Source organism: Bombina bombina, chromosome 4, assembly GCF_027579735.1.
Source record: "Bombina bombina isolate aBomBom1 chromosome 4, aBomBom1.pri, whole genome shotgun sequence".
In the NCBI taxonomy this organism is placed as follows: Eukaryota; Metazoa; Chordata; class Amphibia; order Anura; family Bombinatoridae; genus Bombina; species Bombina bombina.
In genome coordinates, this window is record NC_069502.1 from 455,598,841 (window position 1) to 455,619,012 (window position 20,172).

The 20,172-nt window shown below is 39.6% G+C and overlaps 1 protein-coding gene across 1 annotated transcript in view; it reads left to right on the forward strand.

The window, feature by feature from the left end:
- IQCG (IQ motif containing G) overlaps positions 1–18,465 on the forward strand; it is a 132,391-nt gene extending 113,926 nt beyond the window's left edge. Inside the window, exon 9 of the mRNA XM_053710314.1 lies at positions 16,367–18,465. Coding sequence (XP_053566289.1) covers positions 16,367–16,501 — 135 coding nt within the window. The 3' untranslated portion in view covers positions 16,502–18,465. The remainder of the gene's footprint in view (positions 1–16,366) is intronic.
- Positions 18,466–20,172: the final 1,707 nt, after the last annotated feature.

Here is a 20,172-nt window from a genome sequence, read left to right on the forward strand (position 1 = left end):
AAAGTTTTACCCTGAAAGGGAAGAAGTAATCTTAGTTTTCGAAACCATATCAGCAGGCTAACATTTGAGCCATAATGCTTGTCTAGCCAGAACACATAAAGCAGCATTTTTAGCATAAATATGAATCATTTTCACTGGATCACAAGTAAAGCTATTTGCTGTTCTCATTAGATTAGTGTGATCGAGAAGCTCATCCAAAGTAGTTTCCCCAGAAACAAGTTCTGAAATGTTATCACACCAAACAGCAGTAGCAGCAGCTACACAGGCAACACTGACACCCAACCTAAACATAAAATCTGCAAGCTGAAAGGATTATCTATGAAAACCTTCAAGTTTATCCAAAGGATCTTTAAAAGAGGAACTATTCTCCAAAGGAACAGTAGGAAGCCTAGCTAGAGTGGAAATAGCTGCATCCACCTTAGGAATAGTTTCCCAAATTGCAGTATTAACAGAAGGAAGAGGAAACAGATTTAAATGTAACAGATGGAACAAAAGGGATACGTACGTGACTTCTGCCATTTCTTAGAAACAAGTTCAGAAACTGAATGAGTTAAGGCCAAAGAAGGATCACCATACAATCCTTGTATGTGTCTTTGCTTAAAGGGACAGTCTACTCCAGAATTTGTATTGTTTAAAAAGAAAGATAATCCCTTTTTCTTTCCTATGGCACAGAGAGTCCATGACGTCATTCCAATTACTAGTAGGAGGAGGCAAAGAGCACCCCAGCAAAGCTGTTGAGTGTAACTTCCCTTACCCATAATCCCCAGTCATTCTCTTTGCCTCTGTCAATGGAGGATGTGCGAAGACGGTGTCTTAAGATATTTAATCCTTTTATTGGTACTTTTCCCTGCAAGCAAGGATTGGGGTCTAGCTGTGTCCACTTCAATCTCATTAGTAAGAGTAGTGGTGGCTTTTAGCAGAAGGCGTGAGGTAGTCTTTGCTTTACTTCTAACACATTTGCTACCCCATTGCAGAAAGCCAGGGTTGGTTACTCTGTTCTTTCTTTTACTACAGGTCCATGACAGGGAGTGCAGTGCCTGTCACACCTCAGTAGCTGCTATCTGCCCTGCAGCTGGATCCACAGGTAAGTGCCTTTGCCTTCTAGGTACTGAAGGACAGCACTTCAGAGGTTAACCCTCAAATGGATCACTTTCTAGGACAAAGCTATCCTGTTTGATTTATGGGTACATATTTGGGGCAGCTTTATGGGCATATGAGTCTATACATGGAGACACCTTATTAGTATGAGATAGTAAGGAGAGACTTTAAGGTTAATTTTCCCTAAAAGCTTTTGGCTTAACTTTTAAGGGTAAAACTCTGTTTGGGCCTGGTTTGGCAGAAAACATTTCAGAGATTACGGGTGGAAAAGGATCTTTCCTACCTCAGGACAAGAAGAATAGACCTAAGGGTCGACAGACTTCTAATTTCCAATCCTTTTGCAACTTTAAAAGGACAGAAGTCCTCCTCTTCCAAACCAGAACAATCCAGGACCACTTGGAAATCCAGCCAGCCCTGGAACAAGGGAAAACAAAGCAAAAAACCTTCTGCTGACTTTAAATCAGAATGAAGGGTCCGCCCCTGATCCTATTTTAGATCAGGTGGGGCACATGTTTTCTCTTTTTCGACAGGCTTGGATATGCAATGTCCCAGATCCATGGGCTGTGGACATAGTATTCCAGGGTTACAAAATAGGATTCAAGTCTTGCCCTCCAAAGGGCAGATTTCACCTGTCAAAAGTATCCTCAAACCAGGTAAAGAGGGAAGCCTTCTTAAATTGCGTAAAGGACCTATCCTTCTGGGAGTTATTGTACCAGTCCCTCTAGAGGAACAAGGTCTAGGATTCTATTCAAATCTATTTGTGGTTCCCAAAAAGGAGGAAACTTTTCGTCCCATCCTAGATCTAAAGTGTCTCAACAAATTCCTCAGGGTTCCGTCCTTCAAGATGGAAACTATTTGTTCCATTCTTCCATTGGTTCAGGAAGGTCAGTTCATAACGACCATAGACCTAAGGGATGCGTATTTACACGTTCCCATTCACAGGGATCATTACCAATTTCTAAGGTTTGCCTTTCTGGACATGCATTTCCAGTTTATTGCCCTTCCGTTTGGTCTTGCCACAGCTCCCAGAATATTCACAAAGGTTCTGCCCTTTTGGGAGTGATCAGATCTCAGGGATTTGCTGTGGCGCCTTATCTAGACGACATCTTGGTTCAGGTGTCATCTTTTCAACTAGCAAAATCTCAAACAACGATCTTGTTTTTTTCTACGTTCCCACGGGTGGAAGGTGAATCTGGAAAAGTTCTTTAGTTCCAACTACAAAAGTGTGTTTCTTAGGGACAATCAGATTCCCTGTCCATAAGGATTTTCCTGACGGACGTCAGAGAATCCAAACTTCTTGCCTTTCCCTCCAGTCTGCTTTTCATCCATCAGTGGCTCAATGTATGGAGGTGATTGGTCTGATGGCAGCTTCCATGGACATCATTCCTTTTGCTCGGTTCCATCTGCGACTGCTGCAGCTTTGCATGCTCCATCAATGGAACTAAGACCATTCAGATTTATCGTAGAGGATAAATCTGGACCCCCTAACAAGAGCTCTCTCATGGTGGATGTCACAGGAACATATGTATCGGGTGCATTGCTTCCTGAGACCTTCCTGGGTGATTGTGACTACGGACACCAGCCTGTCAGGCTGGGGAGCTGTTTGGGGTTCTCTGAAAGCTCAGGGCCTGTGGTCTCTGGAAGAGTCTTCTCTTCCCATAAACATCTTGGAGTTGAGAGCAAACTTCAATGCCTTGACAGCTTGGTCTCAATTATCTTTAGTCCGGTTTATCAGATTCCAGTCGGACATCACCTCAGTGTCTTACATCAACCACCAGGGAGGAACTCGGAGTTCCTTAGCCATGAAGGAGGTGACTTGCATTCTTCAGTGGGCGGAAGCTCACGATTGTCTCCTATCTGCCATCCACATTTCAGGAGTGGACAATTGGGAGGCAGATTTTCTGAGCAGACAGAATTTTAATCTCGGGGAGTGGGCTCTCCATCCACAAGTGTTCTCCAGGATAACCCTCAGATGGGGTGTTCCGGAGTTGGATCTAATGGCATCTCATCAAAACCCCAAAGCTTTCAAAGTATGGTTCAAGATCAAGAGATCCTCAGGCCGCTCTGATAGATGCTCTGGCAGTCCCTTGGGATTTCAAGCTAGCATACCTGTTTCCTCTGTTTGCTCTCTTTCCATGAGTCATTGCTCGTATCAAGCAGGAGAGAGCATCTGTGATTTTAATAGCTCCTGCCTGGCCTCGTAGGATCTGGTTTGCGGATCTGGTGAACATGTCATCTCTTCCACCTTGGAGGTTACCTCTGAGGAAGGACATTCTAATTCAGGGTCCTTTCCAACATCCAAATCTAGATTCTCTAAAGCTGACTGCTTGGAAATTGAATGCCTAGTCCTGTCTAGACGTGATTTTTCGGAGGCAGTCATTGATACTATGCTTCAAGCTCATAAACCTATTACTTGGAGTCGGGTGAGGATTCCCCGAATTTTATCTTTTCTTTAGGATGGCCTGAATCTGGATCTGCTCTGTCTATCCTTTTGCACAAACGTCTGGCAGAATTACCAGATGTTCAAGCTTTTGTTCAGGCCCTAGTCAGAATCAGGCCTGTGTTTAAACCTGTTGCTCCTCCTTGGATCCTTAACCTAGTTCTAAAGTTTTGCAGCAGGCTCCATTTGAGCCGATGCATGTTGTTGATATAAAATTGTTATCTTGGAAGGTTTTGTTTCCTCTTGCTATTTCTTCTGCTCGCAGAGTTTCTAAGCTTTCTGAGTTTCTGATGGTGGTGTTGAATCGATACATTTATCAGGAAATTGTTGTTCCTTCTTTTTGTCCTAATCCTTCTCATAAGGAACGTCTTTTGCATAAATTTGACATTGTGCGTGCTCTAAAATTTTACTTACAAGCTACTAAAGATTTTTGGCAATCTTCTGCACCGTTTGTTGTTTTCTCTTGAAAGCGTAAGGGTCAGAAGGCCACTTCTACTACTGTTTCCCTCTGGTTAAGAAGTATGATTCGTTTTGCTTATGAGACTGCTGGACAGCAGCCTCCTGAGAGAATTACGGCTCATTCTACTAGGGCTGTCTCCTCTTCTTGGGCTTTCAAAAATGAAGCATCTGTGGAACAGATTTGCAAGGCGGCAACAGGGTCTTCTACAAATTTGATACTTTTGCCTCGGCTGAGGCCTCTTTTGGGAGAAAGGTTCTTCAAGCAGTGATGCCTTCTGTTTAGGTCCTCTTGCCTTGTTCTCCCTCCCTGTTCATTCCGTGTCCTCTAGCTTGGGTATTGGTTCCCACTAGTAATTGGAATGACATTGTGGACTCTCCATGCCATATGATAGAAAACAAAATGTATGCTTACCTGATAAGAGTCCACGACCCCGCCCTCTTTTTAAATTATAATTCGGCAGTTTTTTTGAGTAAACCTATTCACCCTTGTGTTTCTTCTTTTTACATTTTTCCTTCGGCTGAATGACTGGGGATTATGGGTAAGGGAAGTTACATTTAACAGCTTTGCTGGGATGCTCTTTGCCTCCTCCTGCTGGCCAGGAGTTGAATATCCCACTAGTAATTGAAATTACGTCATGGACTCTCCATGCCCGGAAAGAAAGAAATTTATCAGATAAGCATACATTTTGTTATTTTTGCATAACCAACACTGTTATATTAATATGATTTTTACCTCTGTGATTACCTTGTATCTAAGCCTCTGCAGACTGCCCTCTTATATCAGTTCTTTTGACAGCATTGCATTTTAGCCAATCAGTGCTGACTCAACTCCACGGGAGTGAGCACAATGTTATCTTTATGGCAAGCATGAACCAGCACTCTCTAGCTGTGAAAAAACTGTCAAAATGCACTGAGATAAGAGGTGGCCTTCAATGACTTAGAAATTAGCATACAAGCCTACCTAGGTTAAGCTTTCAACAAAGAATACCAAGAAAAAGCAAGTTTGATGAAAAAAGGTAAATTGGAAAGTTGTTTTATTTTGCATGCCCTATCTGAATCATGAGTTTAATTTTGAATAGACTGTCCCTTTAACAGCTGGAGGAATAACGCCAAACACTTAATAGCGAATATACTCAAACTTCAGGAAAAGTTTAGAGGAACTCTCCTGGGAGCAACCTAAAAAGGCAAAAACCCTTGGACACACTGAAAAGAAGGCAGCACCGCAAAACCCTGTTTAGTGTTAGGAATGGACTCAGCACATAAGGTACATAGCTAAGTAAGGAAACACACCTGAGAATCCTTACAAGCTGGTGGGGGTTCACTTTTATAGGATCAGCTGACAGAACAAACAGCTGGACGAATTTTCTCCATAGTAACAGTAAGGAAATAGCTTAAAGGGACACTAAACCCAAATTTTTTCTTTCGTGCTTCAGATAGAGCATGACATTTTAAGCAACTTTCTAATTTACTCCCAAAGGGAGCAGAGAGCTTTATACCAGGGGATAGGTGGATAAATACACATTTCACCTGGTATGGGCAGTGGATCCCACAGGGAGCAGAACGCTTTATACCACAGGATTGGTGGATAAAACATAATTTATGTAAGAACTTACCTGATAAATTCATTTCTTTCATATTAGCAAGAGTCCATGAGCTAGTGACGTATGGGATATACATTCCTACCAGGAGGGGCAAAGTTTCCCAAACCTCAAAATGCCTATAAATACACCCCTCACCACACCCACAATTCAGTTTAACGAATAGCCAAGAAGTGGGGTGATAAAAAAGTGCGAAAGCATATAAAATAAGGAATTGGAATAATTGTGCTTTATACAAAATCATAACCACCACAAAAAAAGGGCGGGCCTCATGGACTCTTGCTAATATGAAAGAAATGAATTTATCAGGTAAGTTCTTACATAAATTATGTTTTCTTTCATGTAATTAGCAAGAGTCCATGAGCTAGTGACGTATGGGATAATGACTACCCAAGATGTGGATCTTTCCACACAAGAGTCACTAGAGAGGGAGGGATAAAATAAAGACAGCCAATTCCTGCTGAAAATAATCCACACCCAAAATAAAGTTTAACGAAAAACATAAGCAGAAGATTCAAACTGAAACCGCTGCCTGAAGTACATTTCTACCAAAAACTGCTTCAGAAGAAGAAAATACATCAAAATGGTAGAATTTAGTAAAAGTATGCAAAGAGGACCAAGTTGCTGCTTTGCAGATCTGGTCAACCGAAGCTTCATTCCTAAACGCCCAGGAAGTAGAAACTGACCTAGTAGAATGAGCTGTAATTCTCTGAGGCGGAGTTTTACCCGACTCAACATAGGCAAGATGAATTAAAGATTTCAACCAAGATGCCAAAGAAATGGCAGAAGCTTTCTGGCCTTTTCTAGAACCGGAAAAGATAACAAATAGACTAGAAGTCTTACGAAAAGATTTCGTAGCTTCAACATAATATTTCAAAGCTCTAACAACATCCAAAGAATGCAACGATTTCTCCTTAGAATTCTTAGGATTAGGACATAATGAAGGAACCACAATTTCTCTACTAATGTTGTTGGAATTCACAACTTTAGGTAAAAATTCAAAAGAAGTTCGCAACACCGCCTTATCCTGATGAAAAATCAGAAAAGGAGACTCACAAGAAAGAGCAGATAATTCAGAAACTCTTCTGGCAGAAGAGATGGCCAAAAGGAACAAAACTTTCCAAGAAAGTAATTTAATGTCCAATGAATGCATAGGTTCAAACGGAGGAGCTTGAAGAGCTCCCAGAACCAAATTCAAACTCCAAGGAGGAGAAATTGACTTAATGACAGGTTTTATACGAACCAACGCTTGTACAAAACAATGAATATCAGGAAGAATAGCAATCTTTCTGTGAAAAAGAACAGAAAGAGCAGAGATTTGTCCTTTCAAAGAACTTGCGGACAAACCCTTATCTAAACCATCCTGAAGGAACTGTAAAATTCTCGGTATTCTAAAAGAATGCCAGGAAAAATGATGAGAAAGACACCAAGAAATATAAGTCTTCCAGACTCTATAATATATCTCTCGAGATACAGATTTACGAGCCTGTAACATAGTATTAATCACAGAGTCAGAGAAACCTCTTTGACCAAGAATCAAGCGTTCAATCTCCATACCTTTAAATTTAAGGATTTCAGATCCTGATGGAAAAAAGGGCCTTGTGACAGAAGGTCTGGTCTTAACGGAAGAGTCCACGGTTGGCAAGAGGCCATCCGGACAAGATCCGCATACCAAAACCTGTGAGGCCATGCCGGAGCTACCAGCAGAACAAACGAGCATTCCTTCAGAATCTTGGAGATTACTCTTGGAAGAAGAACTAGAGGCGGAAAGATATAGGCAGGATGATACTTCCAAGGAAGTGATAATGCATCCACTGCCTCCGCCTGAGGATCCCGGGATCTGGACAGATACCTGGGAAGTTTCTTGTTTAGATGGGACGCCATCAGATCTATTTCTGGAAGTTCCCACATTTGAACAATCTGAAGAAATACCTCTGGGTGAAGAGACCATTCGCCCGGATGCAACGTTTGGCGACTGAGATAATCCGCTTCCCAATTGTCTACACCTGGGATATGAACCGCAGAGATTAGACAGGAGCTGGATTCCGCCCAAACCAAAATTCGAGATACTTCTTTCATAGCCAGAGGACTGTGAGTCCCTCCTTGATGATTGATGTATGCCACAGTTGTGACATTGTCTGTCTGAAAACAAATGAACGATTCTCTCTTCAGAAGAGGCCAAAACTGAAGAGCTCTGAAAATTGCACGGAGTTCCAAAATATTGATCGGTAATCTCACCTCCTGAGATTCCCAAACTCCTTGTGCCGTCAGAGATCCCCACACAGCTCCCCAACCTGTGAGACTTGCATCTGTTGAAATTACAGTCCAGGTCGGAAGCACAAAAGAAGCCCCCTGAATTAAACGATGGTGATCTGTCCACCATGTTAGAGAGTGTCGAACAATCGGTTTTAAAGATATTAATTGAGATATCTTCGTGTAATCCTTGCACCATTGCTTCAGCATACAGAGCTGAAGAGGTCGCATGTGAAAACGAGCAAAGGGGATCGCGTCCGATGCAGCAGTCATAAGACCTAGAATTTCCATGCATAAGGCTACCGAAGGGAATGATTGTGACTGAAGGTTTCGACAAGCTGTAATCAACTTTAGACGTCTCTTGTCTGCTAAAGACAGAGTCATGGACACTGAATCCATCTGGAAACCCAGAAAGGTTACCCTTGTCTGAGGAATCAAAGAACTTTTTGGTAAATTGATCCTCCAACCATGATCTTGAAGAAACAACACAAGTCGATTCGTATGAGATTCTGCTAAATGTAAAGACTGAGCAAGTACCAAGATATCGTCCAAATAAGGAAATACCACAATACACTGTTCTCTGATTACAGACAGCAGGGCACCGAGAACCTTTGTAAAAATTCTTGGAGCTGTAGCTAGGCCAAACGGCAGAGCCACAAATTGGTAATGCTTGTCCAGAAACGAGAATCTCAGGAACTGATAATGATCTGGATGAATCGGAATATGCAGATATGCATCCTGTAAATCTATCGTGGACATATAATTCCCTTGCTGAACAAAAGGTAAGATAGTCCTTACAGTTACCATCTTGAACGTTGGTATCCTTACATAACGATTCAATATTTTTAGATCCAGAACTGGTCTGAAAGAATTCTCCTTCTTTGGTACAATGAAGAGATTTGAATAAAACCCCATCCCCTGTTCCGGAACTGGAACTGGCATAATTACTCCAGTCAACTCTAGATCTGAAACACATTTCAGAAATGCTTGAGCTTTTACTGGATTTACTGGGACACGGGAAAGAAAAAATCTCTTTGCAGGAGGTCTCAACTTGAAACCAATTCTGTACCCTTCTGAAACAATGCTCTGAATCCAAAGATTGTGAACAGAATTGATCCAAATTTCCTTGAAAAAACGTAACCTGCCCCCTACCAGCTGAGCTGGAATGAGGGCCGCACCTTCATGTGGACTTAGAAGCAGGCTTTGCCTTTCTAGCTGGCTTGGATTTATTCCAGACTGGAGATGGTCTCCAAACTGAAACTGCTCCTGAGGATGAAGGATCAGGCTTTTGTTCTTTGTTGAAACGAAAGGAACGAAAACGATTATTAGCCCTGTTTTTACCTTTAGATTTTTTATCCTGTGGTAAAAAAGTTCCTTTCCCACCAGTAACAGTTGAAATAATGGAATCCAACTGAGAACCAAATAATTTGTTACCCTGGAAAGAAATGGAAAGTAAAGTTGATTTAGAAGCCATATCAGCATTCCAAGTTTTAAGCCATAAAGCTCTTCTAGCTAAAATAGCTAGAGACATAAACCTGACATCAACTCTGATAATATCAAAAATTATTAGCATGCTGAAGAAGAATAATAATATCATGAGAATCACGATGTGTTACTTGTTGCGCTAAAGTTTCCAACCAAAAAGTTGAAGCTGCAGCAACATCAGCCAAAGATATAGCAGGTCTAAGAAGATTACCTGAACACAGATAAGCTTTTCTTAGAAAGGACTCAATTTTCCTATCTAGAGGATCCTTAAACGAAGTACCATCTGACGTAGGAATAGTAGTACGTTTAGCAAGGGTAGAAATAGCCCCATCAACTTTAGGGATCTTGTCCCAAAATTCTAATCTGTCAGACGGCACAGGATATAATTGCTTAAAACGTTTAGAAGGAGTAAATGAATTACCCAAATTATCCCATTCTTTGGAAATTACTGCAGAAATAGCATTAGGAACAGGAAAAACTTCTGGAATAACCACAGGAGCTTTAAATACCTTATCTAAACGTTTAGAATTAGTATCAAGAGGACCAGAATCCTCTATTTCTAAAGCAATTAGTACTTCTTTAAGTAAAGAACGAATAAATTCCATTTTAAATAAATATGAAGATTTATCAGCATCAACCTCTGAGACAGAATCCTCTGAACCAGAGGAATCATCAGAATCAGAATGATGATGTTCAGTTAAAAATTCATCTGTAGGGAGAGAAGTTTTAAAAGATTTTTTATGTTTACTAGAAGGAGAAATAACAGACATAGCCTTCTTTATGGATTCAGAAACAAAATCTCTTATATTATCAGGAACATTCTGCACCTTAGATGTTGAAGGAACTGCAACAGGCAATGGTACTTTACTAAAGGAAATATTATCTGCTTTAACAAGTTTGTCATGACAATCAATACAAACAACAGCTGGAGGAATAGCTACCAAAAGTTTACAGCAGATACACTTAGCTTTGGTAGATTCAGCACTTGACAGCGATTTTCCTGTAGTATCTTCTGACTCAGATGCAACGTGAGACATCTTGCAATATGTAAGAGAAAAAACAACATATATAAAGCAAAATTGATCAAATTCCTTAAATGACAGTTTCAGGAATGGGAAAAAATGCCAAAGAACAAGCTTCTAGCAACCAGAAGTAATAAAAAAATGAGACTTAAATAATGTGGAGACAAAAGTGACGCCCATATTTTTTCGCGCCAAATAAGACGCCCACATTATTTGGCGCCTAAATGCTTTTTGGCGCCAAAAATGACGCCACATCCGGAACGCCGACATTTTTGGCGCAAAATAACGTCAAAAAATGACGCAACTTCCGGCGACACGTATGACGCCGGAAACGGAAATAGAATTTTTGCGCCAAAAAAGTCCGCGCCAAGAATGACGCAATAAAATGAAGCATTTTCAGCCCCCGCGAACCTAACAGCCCACAGGGAAAAAGTCAAATTTTAAGGTAAGAAAAATGTTAAATTAAAATGCATTATCCCAAATATGAAACTGACTGTCTGAAAATAAGGAAAGTTGAACATTCTGAGTCAAGGCAAATAAATGTTTGAATACATATATTTAGAACTTTATAAACAAAGTGCCCAACCATAGCTAGGAGTGTCACAGAAAATAAGACTTACTTACCCCAGGACACTCATCTACATATAGCAGATAGCCAAACCAGTACTGAAACGAGAATCAGCAGAGGTAATGGTATATATAAGAGTATATCGTCGATCTGAAAAGGGAGGTAAGAGATGAATCTCTACGACCGATAACAGAGAACCTATGAAATAGACCCCTTAGAAGGAGATCACTGCATTCAAATAGGCAATACTCTCCTCACATCCCTCTGACATTCACTGCACGCTGAGAGGAAAACCGGGCTCCAACTTGCTGCGGAGCGCATATCAACGTAGAATCTAGCACAAACTTACTTCACCACCTCCATCGGAGGCAAAGTTTGTAAAACTGAATTGTGGGTGTGGTGAGGGGTGTATTTATAGGCATTTTGAGGTTTGGGAAACTTTGCCCCTCCTGGTAGGAATGTATATCCCATACGTCACTAGCTCATGGACTCTTGCTAATTACATGAAAGAAATACACATTTCACCTGGTGAGGGCAGTAGATCCCACAGGGAGCAGAGCGCTAGATACCAGGGGATTGGTGGATAAATACACATTTCACCTGGGAAGCTGGCAGTGCCAAGTTTAAAGAGAAAGTAACCTTATATAGACTACAGTATTAAGTGTCCAAAAAGTGCTTAAAACTTCTTATAAAAGATGTGTGGTCTATAAATATATGTCCTTAGCCTATTTAAATCTTGCATACATGTTCATACTAATAGTCAGTAGGCTATGAAGCTGCAAAATACTTACCGATCAGCACCTTTGACCACTGTGCTTTCCTCAGCTGCAGCAACTGCTTTGAGAAGACAGGCCCATTCGAGGCTGTGTAAACACAATGCCAAAGGTATTACAAGCAATAGGATTCTACAACCCAGGGGATTGGCAAATCCATATTTCACCTGGGGAGGACTGTGGATCCCACAAGGAGCAGCACACTGTAGACCAGGTGATTGGTAGATAAATACAAATTTTACTTGGGAAGCCTGTGACATTGTCACACTTAAAAAAGATATTTCACTGTCTGTGACTGGAAATTCCTGGTCTACCCTATTGTTTGACAAGGCACTGACGCGGAAAGGTCTCTCAGATCAGTTGGAGAACCCCACTAAATGACGAGTAAATCAGCACTTTAGGATTCACCTCACTCCATCAAAGAAGTAAAAGAATGACTGAGGATTCAGGGGAAGTGGAGGAGATTTAAAGCTCTGGAAAGTTGGAGTGTCTTGCCTCCTCCTAGTGGTCAGGAGGGTAATTCCTACACGGGACTTGTCTCTCACTAGCTAAAGAAACATAATATTTAATTTCTTTCAGATGAAGTGTCCTTATAAATGATAGTGACACTATAGAACTGTTACCTATCATCCCAGGCTCTGAAGAAGCAGATCCAATAAAGCAATATGGTGAACTGCTTTCTCCAGCCTTTACCAAAATAAGATATCAATGGGAGACCTTAACTTTGCTAGGGGAATATGAATGTGATGTCAGCCAAATATAGCAACAAACTGACAATGTAAAGATTTCACAGCAAAAAGGTGTGTGCCTGAAATCATATACACAAATGGGAACAGGAGGGGCATGTATCCTTTAGGTCAGGGGATTTCAAACCTGTCCTCAGACCTCCCTAGCAGGCCAGATTTTCAAGATTACCTTGAGTGAGAGCAGGTTAATAACCAAGTTTAGTAATCGGTTGATTATTTCACCTGTGCTCCCGTTCAGATATCCTGAAAATCTGCATGAGGATAGGTTTGAAAGAACCAGCGTTAAGTCTAATGCAGTCATGAATGTTCCGTTTCCAGAGCAAGAGAAAACATGTTACAGTAAACTCCCAGTTAACCAGCACCCATGGGGATTGGTATATTCCCGATAGGTGTAGTTTCTGGTTGCTTGAGAGTTACTAATAAAAATAGGCCTAACTAGGTTCTATAACCCATACTATACTATAAACACTGTATTTACTTGATGTTAATATTTTAATACAGTAAATCAAAGCAAATTATTAAATAATATTAATGCCAGTTCCGTTCAGTACTGGGCACCCAGCGGCAGCGTGATGTCAAATTCTCAGACTGCCTTGTGCTCACTACTTTTAAGAGCAGTTATGTAGGGTCTGGTAGCATGAAAAAGGCCTTGCTTTCACCTTTGAGAGCCCACTATAGAGAAAGGAAGCTGCAGAGCAAAGTTATTGTTAATTTTAATGTACAGTATCTTCATTCTTTGTCTATGCAAACTAAACTGCAGTCTGCACTATCTCAGCCCAAATAAGTAGAAACAGAACTGAAGCCAACAGGAAGAGAGGGGGTATATGGAGCGGGAAGGCACCCTAAATATTTCTGCGAGGATTTCTACCTACTTCATTAACAAAAGTAGCGTGACCACAGGTATGAGAAAGAAGTCATATAGACATCAATTAACCCTTTCACTACCGGGACTTTTACACAAAAACTTGCCCAAAGTACCAGATTTTTTATTTAGCATTTTTGCTATCACTCCATTTAAAACAGAAATAGAGCCTTGTTTTTTTTTAAATTTAATTGTCAAATCTATATACTGTGATTTACATACTGCTTGTTCAATCCTGATACGAATGGTTGTAAAAGTTTCTCTGGGATCCCCTTTGTTCAGAAATAGCAGACATATATGGCTTCCATTGCTTTTTGGCAATTAGGACTCTAATTCTAGCTGTGCACCATACTTCTTTTATTCCCGGCAGTGAAGGGGTTAATTAAGTAGCTTAAAAGGTTAATTTTAGCTTTAGTGTAGAGATTAGCCTCCCACCTGACCCCTCCTAAACAGCTCTCTTCCCTCCCCCCACTGGTTACCCCCAACTTAGGTACTGGCAGACAGTATAAAAAATATAATTTTTTTTTTTAATATTTTCTGCAGTGTAGGAAATCCCCTCCTTACCCCCCCCAACCAGCTCTCTAAACCTTCCCCTCTCTGTTAGGCACCATCTTATGTACTGGCAGCTGTCTGCCAGTACTTATAAACTGCTCTTTAAATTTTTTTTTATTTTTTTATTTATTCCTTATTTCTGTAGTGTAGGGTCCCCCCCACCCGTGATCTTTAGTTAGGGCCCCCCACACCCCAGATCCCCTTTTTTCTGTAACATGGCTGCCCCCGTCCCTTTATTTTTTGCCATAGCGTAGGGCCCTCCCACTCCCCTGCTGGGCACCCAACCGCCTCCCGCCGACACCAGCAACAATCGTTACAGACGGTGACACACACAGTGTCACCGTCTGTAACGATCAGGCATCTGCCCTTATATGGTGCCTTAGCACAGATCGCGCTCTGGCTCCATATGCGGCAGATGCCTGAAGCTTCAGGAGCAGCTGAGAGTAAGCAAAGTACTGCAAGACACATATACGTCTTTTTGGGTGAAGGGGTTAATTAGGAGATTAAAGCCAATGTTTTGTTGCATCTAAGAGAGTCTATTTTAAATGTAAGCATAGTTAAAAAGAGATAAGTTGTGCACAGAGAAGCACTTTCCATCAAATTCAAACTCAATTTAAACAGCTTTAACTTAAATTTTATTTCATGCATAAACTTTCTCATGTTTAACCCCTTCACTATCGGGACTTTCAGAGAAAAAAGTGCCCAAATTTAAACAGAAATAGAGCCTTGTTTTTTCTATTTACCTGTCAAAACTATATATTTTTTTAAAGTAGACAACCCAAGGTATTGGTCTAGGCCCATTTGGTAGATTCATGCCACCATTTAACTGCCAAATGCGATCATTTAAAATAAATTTTTCACAAACTTTGGGTTTTTCACTGAAATTATTAACATACCGCTTTTGCAATCATAGCACAAATGATTGTAAAAGCTTCTGTGGGATCCCCTTTGTTCAGCAATAGACATGCATGGCTTTGCCATTGCTTTTTTGGTAATTAGGCCACAAACTGGAGCTGCACACCACACTTTTATTATTCCCGGCAGTGAAGGGGTTAATCAGGTAGCTTGTAAGGTTAATTTTAGCTTTAGTGTAGAGATTGCCCTCCTGTCTGACACCTCCCACCCCCTGATCCCTCCCAAACAGCTTTCTTTTCTCCCTTACCCCCTACTGGTCACCGCATCTTAGGTACTAGCAGACAGTCTGCCAATATGAAAATTTAAGGCAATTTTTTTAGTATTAAGTTTTTTAAAAATATTTTATGCAGTGTAGGATCACCCCTTACCGTCCAACCTCCCTGATCCCTCCTAAACAGCTCTCTAACCATCCCCTCTAGCTAGTGTCTGCCAGCTTAGGTACTGTCTGCCAGTACCTAAAGAACACTTTTTTTTCTTTAGTGTAGTGGTCCCCCCACCTTCCCCAATCATTAGTTATGGACCCCTATCCCACATTTTTTCTGCAGCGTAAAGCCCCTTCCTTCCCTCTCTTTTTATTTTCCTGCAGTATAGAGCCCTCCCACTTCCTCCCCCTTCACTGCTAGACCGCCCACCCGCCTCCCGGATTTCATCCTGCACCTCCAGCAGATGATCGTTACAGTGACACACACAGTGTCACCGTCTGTAACAATCTGGCATTGTCCTCAAATAGAACTGGAGCAGATGCCATGAGTTCAGGAACTCCAGCTCTCGTCTGTAACTTAACAACGAGACTGCTGGACCTTCCTGCAGCACTGACGTGTATATATAAGTCGTGCAGTACGATAGCCAAAGTACAGCACAACGTATATATATATATATATACGGCTGATTGGGCCAAGGGGTTAAAGGGTCATTAAATTTACATTAAAGTTTAATGACTCAGATGAAGCATACAGTTAAAAAAACATAATAAAAATTACTTCCATTGTAAAAATATGCACAATATTTTATACGCATACTTTGAGGCTCCAAAAGTGCACAGTATATGCATTTTAATATTGTACTGCTCATTTATAATTCAAAGTGCTGTTGGATTGTCGCTTTGTGTATTTGTCAGTTATTCAATTCTACTATATTTAGTGGTTCTTTAAATATTGATCTTTTATATGAATGTGTTTAAATGGACAGTATAGTCAAAATGTCTCTTAATATTCAGATAGAGCGTGCACTTTATACAACTTTCCAACTTCTCTCTCTTGGCATCCGTTGTAGACTCAGGAGTAGTAAACCACTGGGAGCTAGATGCTGATAGGTAGAAGCTCACATATGCTTCTTATTATTTGCTCACTAGACGTTTTCAGCTAGCTCACAGTAGCGCATTTTTGCTCCTTCAATAAAGGACACCAAGAGAATGAAGCAAATTAGATAACAGAAATTAAATTGGGAAAATGTTTCAAGTTGTACGCTCTGTCTGAATCACAAATTCAAACAAAATGGGTTTCATGTCCTTATAAAGTCTCTAGAAAAAGGACAACATGGACAAAACATTTTATTACATCACACCCCATGGGAATTATTATCCTCTACCTTTTCAGATTCAGGCTTGGTGGAGAGGCATGATGGTGCGAAGAGGACTCGGACCCTACCTGAATGTCAAGAGCAAGAAAGGGAAGGAAAAAGGGAAGAAAGCTAAAAAGGAGAAAGGAAAAAAGGGAGGAAAGAAGAAATAGTTATTTTATTTCACAGCAAGCTCCAACAGTAATATTTCTTAACAACCGTTTTACCTTTATTTGTATTTCTGCTAATTATCATTTTACAGAACAAATAAAATGTCAGCGTCCTACCGCATATTACTCACTGGTCAAAGCATGAGACCAGTAAAAAAACAGAAACAGACACTTTTAATTCAAATAACCACATTTATTGCTCTGCTTAATCTGAAACAGAAGAGCAGACAATTTGAAGAGAAACATCAAAATATAGTGACATTTATATATTCTTTAAACAATATTAAAAATATGGAATGTATTTACAGAAATACACAAATTATGTGGCATTTACAGGGGTTGAATTCCCACTCAGACCATCTTGTCATAACTAATCTGTACAAGACAAAGAACAATAAAATCCCCCACCCTCAAAAATACAATTTATAAACCAAAATATAAAATCTGGTTTAAAATTCCACTCAATTCTAAACCGTTTCACTCCGAACAATGAAAGAAACTGTATAAATCTTTACAGGAATCTACTATCTATGAGACATTATTAACAACTGATGTTAGTTGTAAATAACATGCTGATTTGCTAGTAGATTTAAGAGGCATATTAAGGCATTATTTCCCAATGACAATACTGTAATATAGGTGAAAGCTTGGGTGACTAACAATAGCTATTTCTCTTATGCAGATATTCAATATTTTGAAGAGAAAAAGCACCTGAAAATTTCTTCTGGGAAGGGAAAAAGAACTTGCTATGTTATTGTCACGTCTGCAACATTTTGTTATGGTACCGACTAGAAATAGTATGACCAGGTTTTTCAGTAAATACACAACATCATTTAATTAGTCATTATCAAGGCAATGATATCTAGCCATGGGCAATTTGTAATTTGTTATTGATACAAATGCTTAAAATGGCTCATATTGGCGCCAGATATTATAGTAAAAGTGCAGCTCACAAATATCTTATCCACACTTTTCTCTAATATATCCTGCGCCAAAATGAGATGAATGCTATGGACCACAGCTATTTTGGGCATTCATTACAATAACAAATTAATAATTACACGTCTCATAATTACACAAATAGGTTGTATGAATAAATTAAAGGGACATTATACACTCATTTTTTTCTTTGCATAAATGTTTTGTAGATGATCTATTTATATAGCCCATAAAGTTTTTTTTTAAAGTTTTTTATAGTTTTGCTTATTTTTAAATAAAATTGCTCTGATTTTCAGACTCCTAACCAAGCCCCAAAGTTTTATGAGAATACCGTCAGCTTCATATGCAAAAGAAGGGGGAGGGGGAGTGTCTTATTTCCCACTTGCAGTGGGCTTTCCAGCTCCCTTTTCAACAGAGCTAAACTGAGAGCTTCTAAGTAAGTTTATAAACAGTTTTATGCTGGATATTTATATCAGTATCTGTGCATCTTATTCTTTATAATAGTGTCTATTACATGCAGTTATATGAAAATGAGTGTATACTGTCCCTTTAACTCTTTAAAAGGGACATAAAGCCAATTTTTTTCTTTCATGATTCGGAGAGAGCATACAATTTTAAACAACTTTCCAGTGTACGTTTATTATTAAATTGTCTTTGTTTTCTGGTTATCCTTTGTTGAAAAGCAGGAAGGTAAGTTCAGGAGTGTGCACGTGTCTGCAGCACTATATGCTATATTGTTTACTCTATCTGAATCATGAAAGAAAAAAATGGGTTTTATGCCCATTTAAAAATGTCAGTTTCTGAAGCCTAAATAAAAAAATATATTAAAGCACAATTTAAGTAAATTGACTAATATTATGGTGATTAGATTACATTTATCTTGGATTCTTCTGACACAGGAGTAAAGGTGATGCTATGGAATTCCCTGTAACAACCCAGTATGTTTACCTTCCCCTATCCTGCACACAGCCATAGGTAATAATCTGCATAACCATGTGCCCTAATAAAAGGTATACTCTTTTCTTGACCGTCTGATGCATTTCTATCCCATTCTCAAGACCAGATTTATATTTAATCAGTACTGGTAGGTATATGGCTTTACCCACTGGAGTAAGTAAAAACATCACATGACGTCTAAGGAAGTAGGTATCCACTGCACATAGTCTTCCTGCTTAAGTCAGTTACAAATAGTCAAGCAATGTAAAAGAACTATATGAATACTGGTGAGTAGCAAAACTAAAACATATGAAGGTGAGGGAGGGAAAAACATCTACATAGGTATGAAGGGCATTGAATTGATATTAGTGAAACTATGCAAAGAAGCTCATGTGCCTGCCTTGCATAGCTGTTCTAATGAATCTTTAATCACAAGCCCAATTGACCAAAGTGAACCGAGACCTTAAAAAGAACAGAACTTTAGACATTTTGTTTTCTGTCAACATAAAGACGAACAAAAACCATAATTTATGCTTACCTAATACATTAATTTCATAGTGGTGAGAGTCCACAATTCATTACTCCTGGAAATTACTCTCCCTAACCACAAGTAGGAGGCAAAGATTCGGAAACCCCAAGAGCTCTATAAAACTACTCTCACCTTGCTGGCAATCAGTCTGACATATAACCAAGAAACTTCTGACCAAAGACTATTTTGGAAAAGTGAAAAAAACATCCAAAATGGAAAAGAAAACCAGATAGTTGTATAGCAACTTTGGTGAAAAGAAGAATCATTCTAAAAAAAACAAAATGTAGCAACTGACCTGGAAAAAAAAGGAGGAGTAATCCAATTAGGAAGAGACTAATCCTCATCCAAAAAAGTCTTATGAAACAAAAAAAAAGCTTAAACCAAGAAGCCAAAGACACAGCCGTAGCAAACTTGTCCTTTACTAGAACCAGAAAAAAAGAACAAACAGACTAAAAGATTATCGGAAATTCTATATAGCCTGCAGAAAAATCTGCAAAGCCAAATTGTGGAGAATTCTCTCCATAAAAATCTTAGGGCAAAAAGAAGTAAGAACGATTTCCAACATATTGTCCAAAGACACCACAAAAAATGAAACAGTCCACAAAACTGCCTTATCCCGAAGAAAAAACACAAGATAAGAAGAGACACAAGAGAAAACGGACAACTAAAACTGTCCTAACAGAAAAAATTGCCAAAAGCAAATATACATAGGCTCAAAAAAGCCTGCAAAAAACCCTTAAACCCAAATTATTTTTTTCGTGATTCAGATTGAACATGCAATTTTAAGCAACTTTCTAATTTACTACTATTATATTTTCTTCATTTTCTTGGTATTTTTATTTGAAAAGAAAGAATTTAAGTTTAGATGCCGGACCATTTTTGGTGAACAACCTGGGTTGTTCTTGCTGATTGGTGGATAAATTCACCCACCAATAAGCAAGTGCTGTCCAGGATCTGAACCAAAAATTGTCTGTCTCCTTAGCTTAGATGCCTTTTTCAAATAAAGATAGCAAGAGAACGAAGAAAAATTGATAATAGGAGTAAATTAGAAAGTTGCTTAAAGTTGCATGCTCTATCTGCATCACGAAAGAAAAAAAATTGGGTTCAGTATCCCTTTAAAACCAAATGAAGGGGCGGAGCCGGGACGGGCTGAGGAATGGCAGCTTAGTGAAGAAGCTCCGTGCAGACTTGCTGCTAAAATGGCATAAAATTGATGAGAGAGGCTAAAACTTAAGTACCAATAGATATCAGTACTATCAGAACACCCATC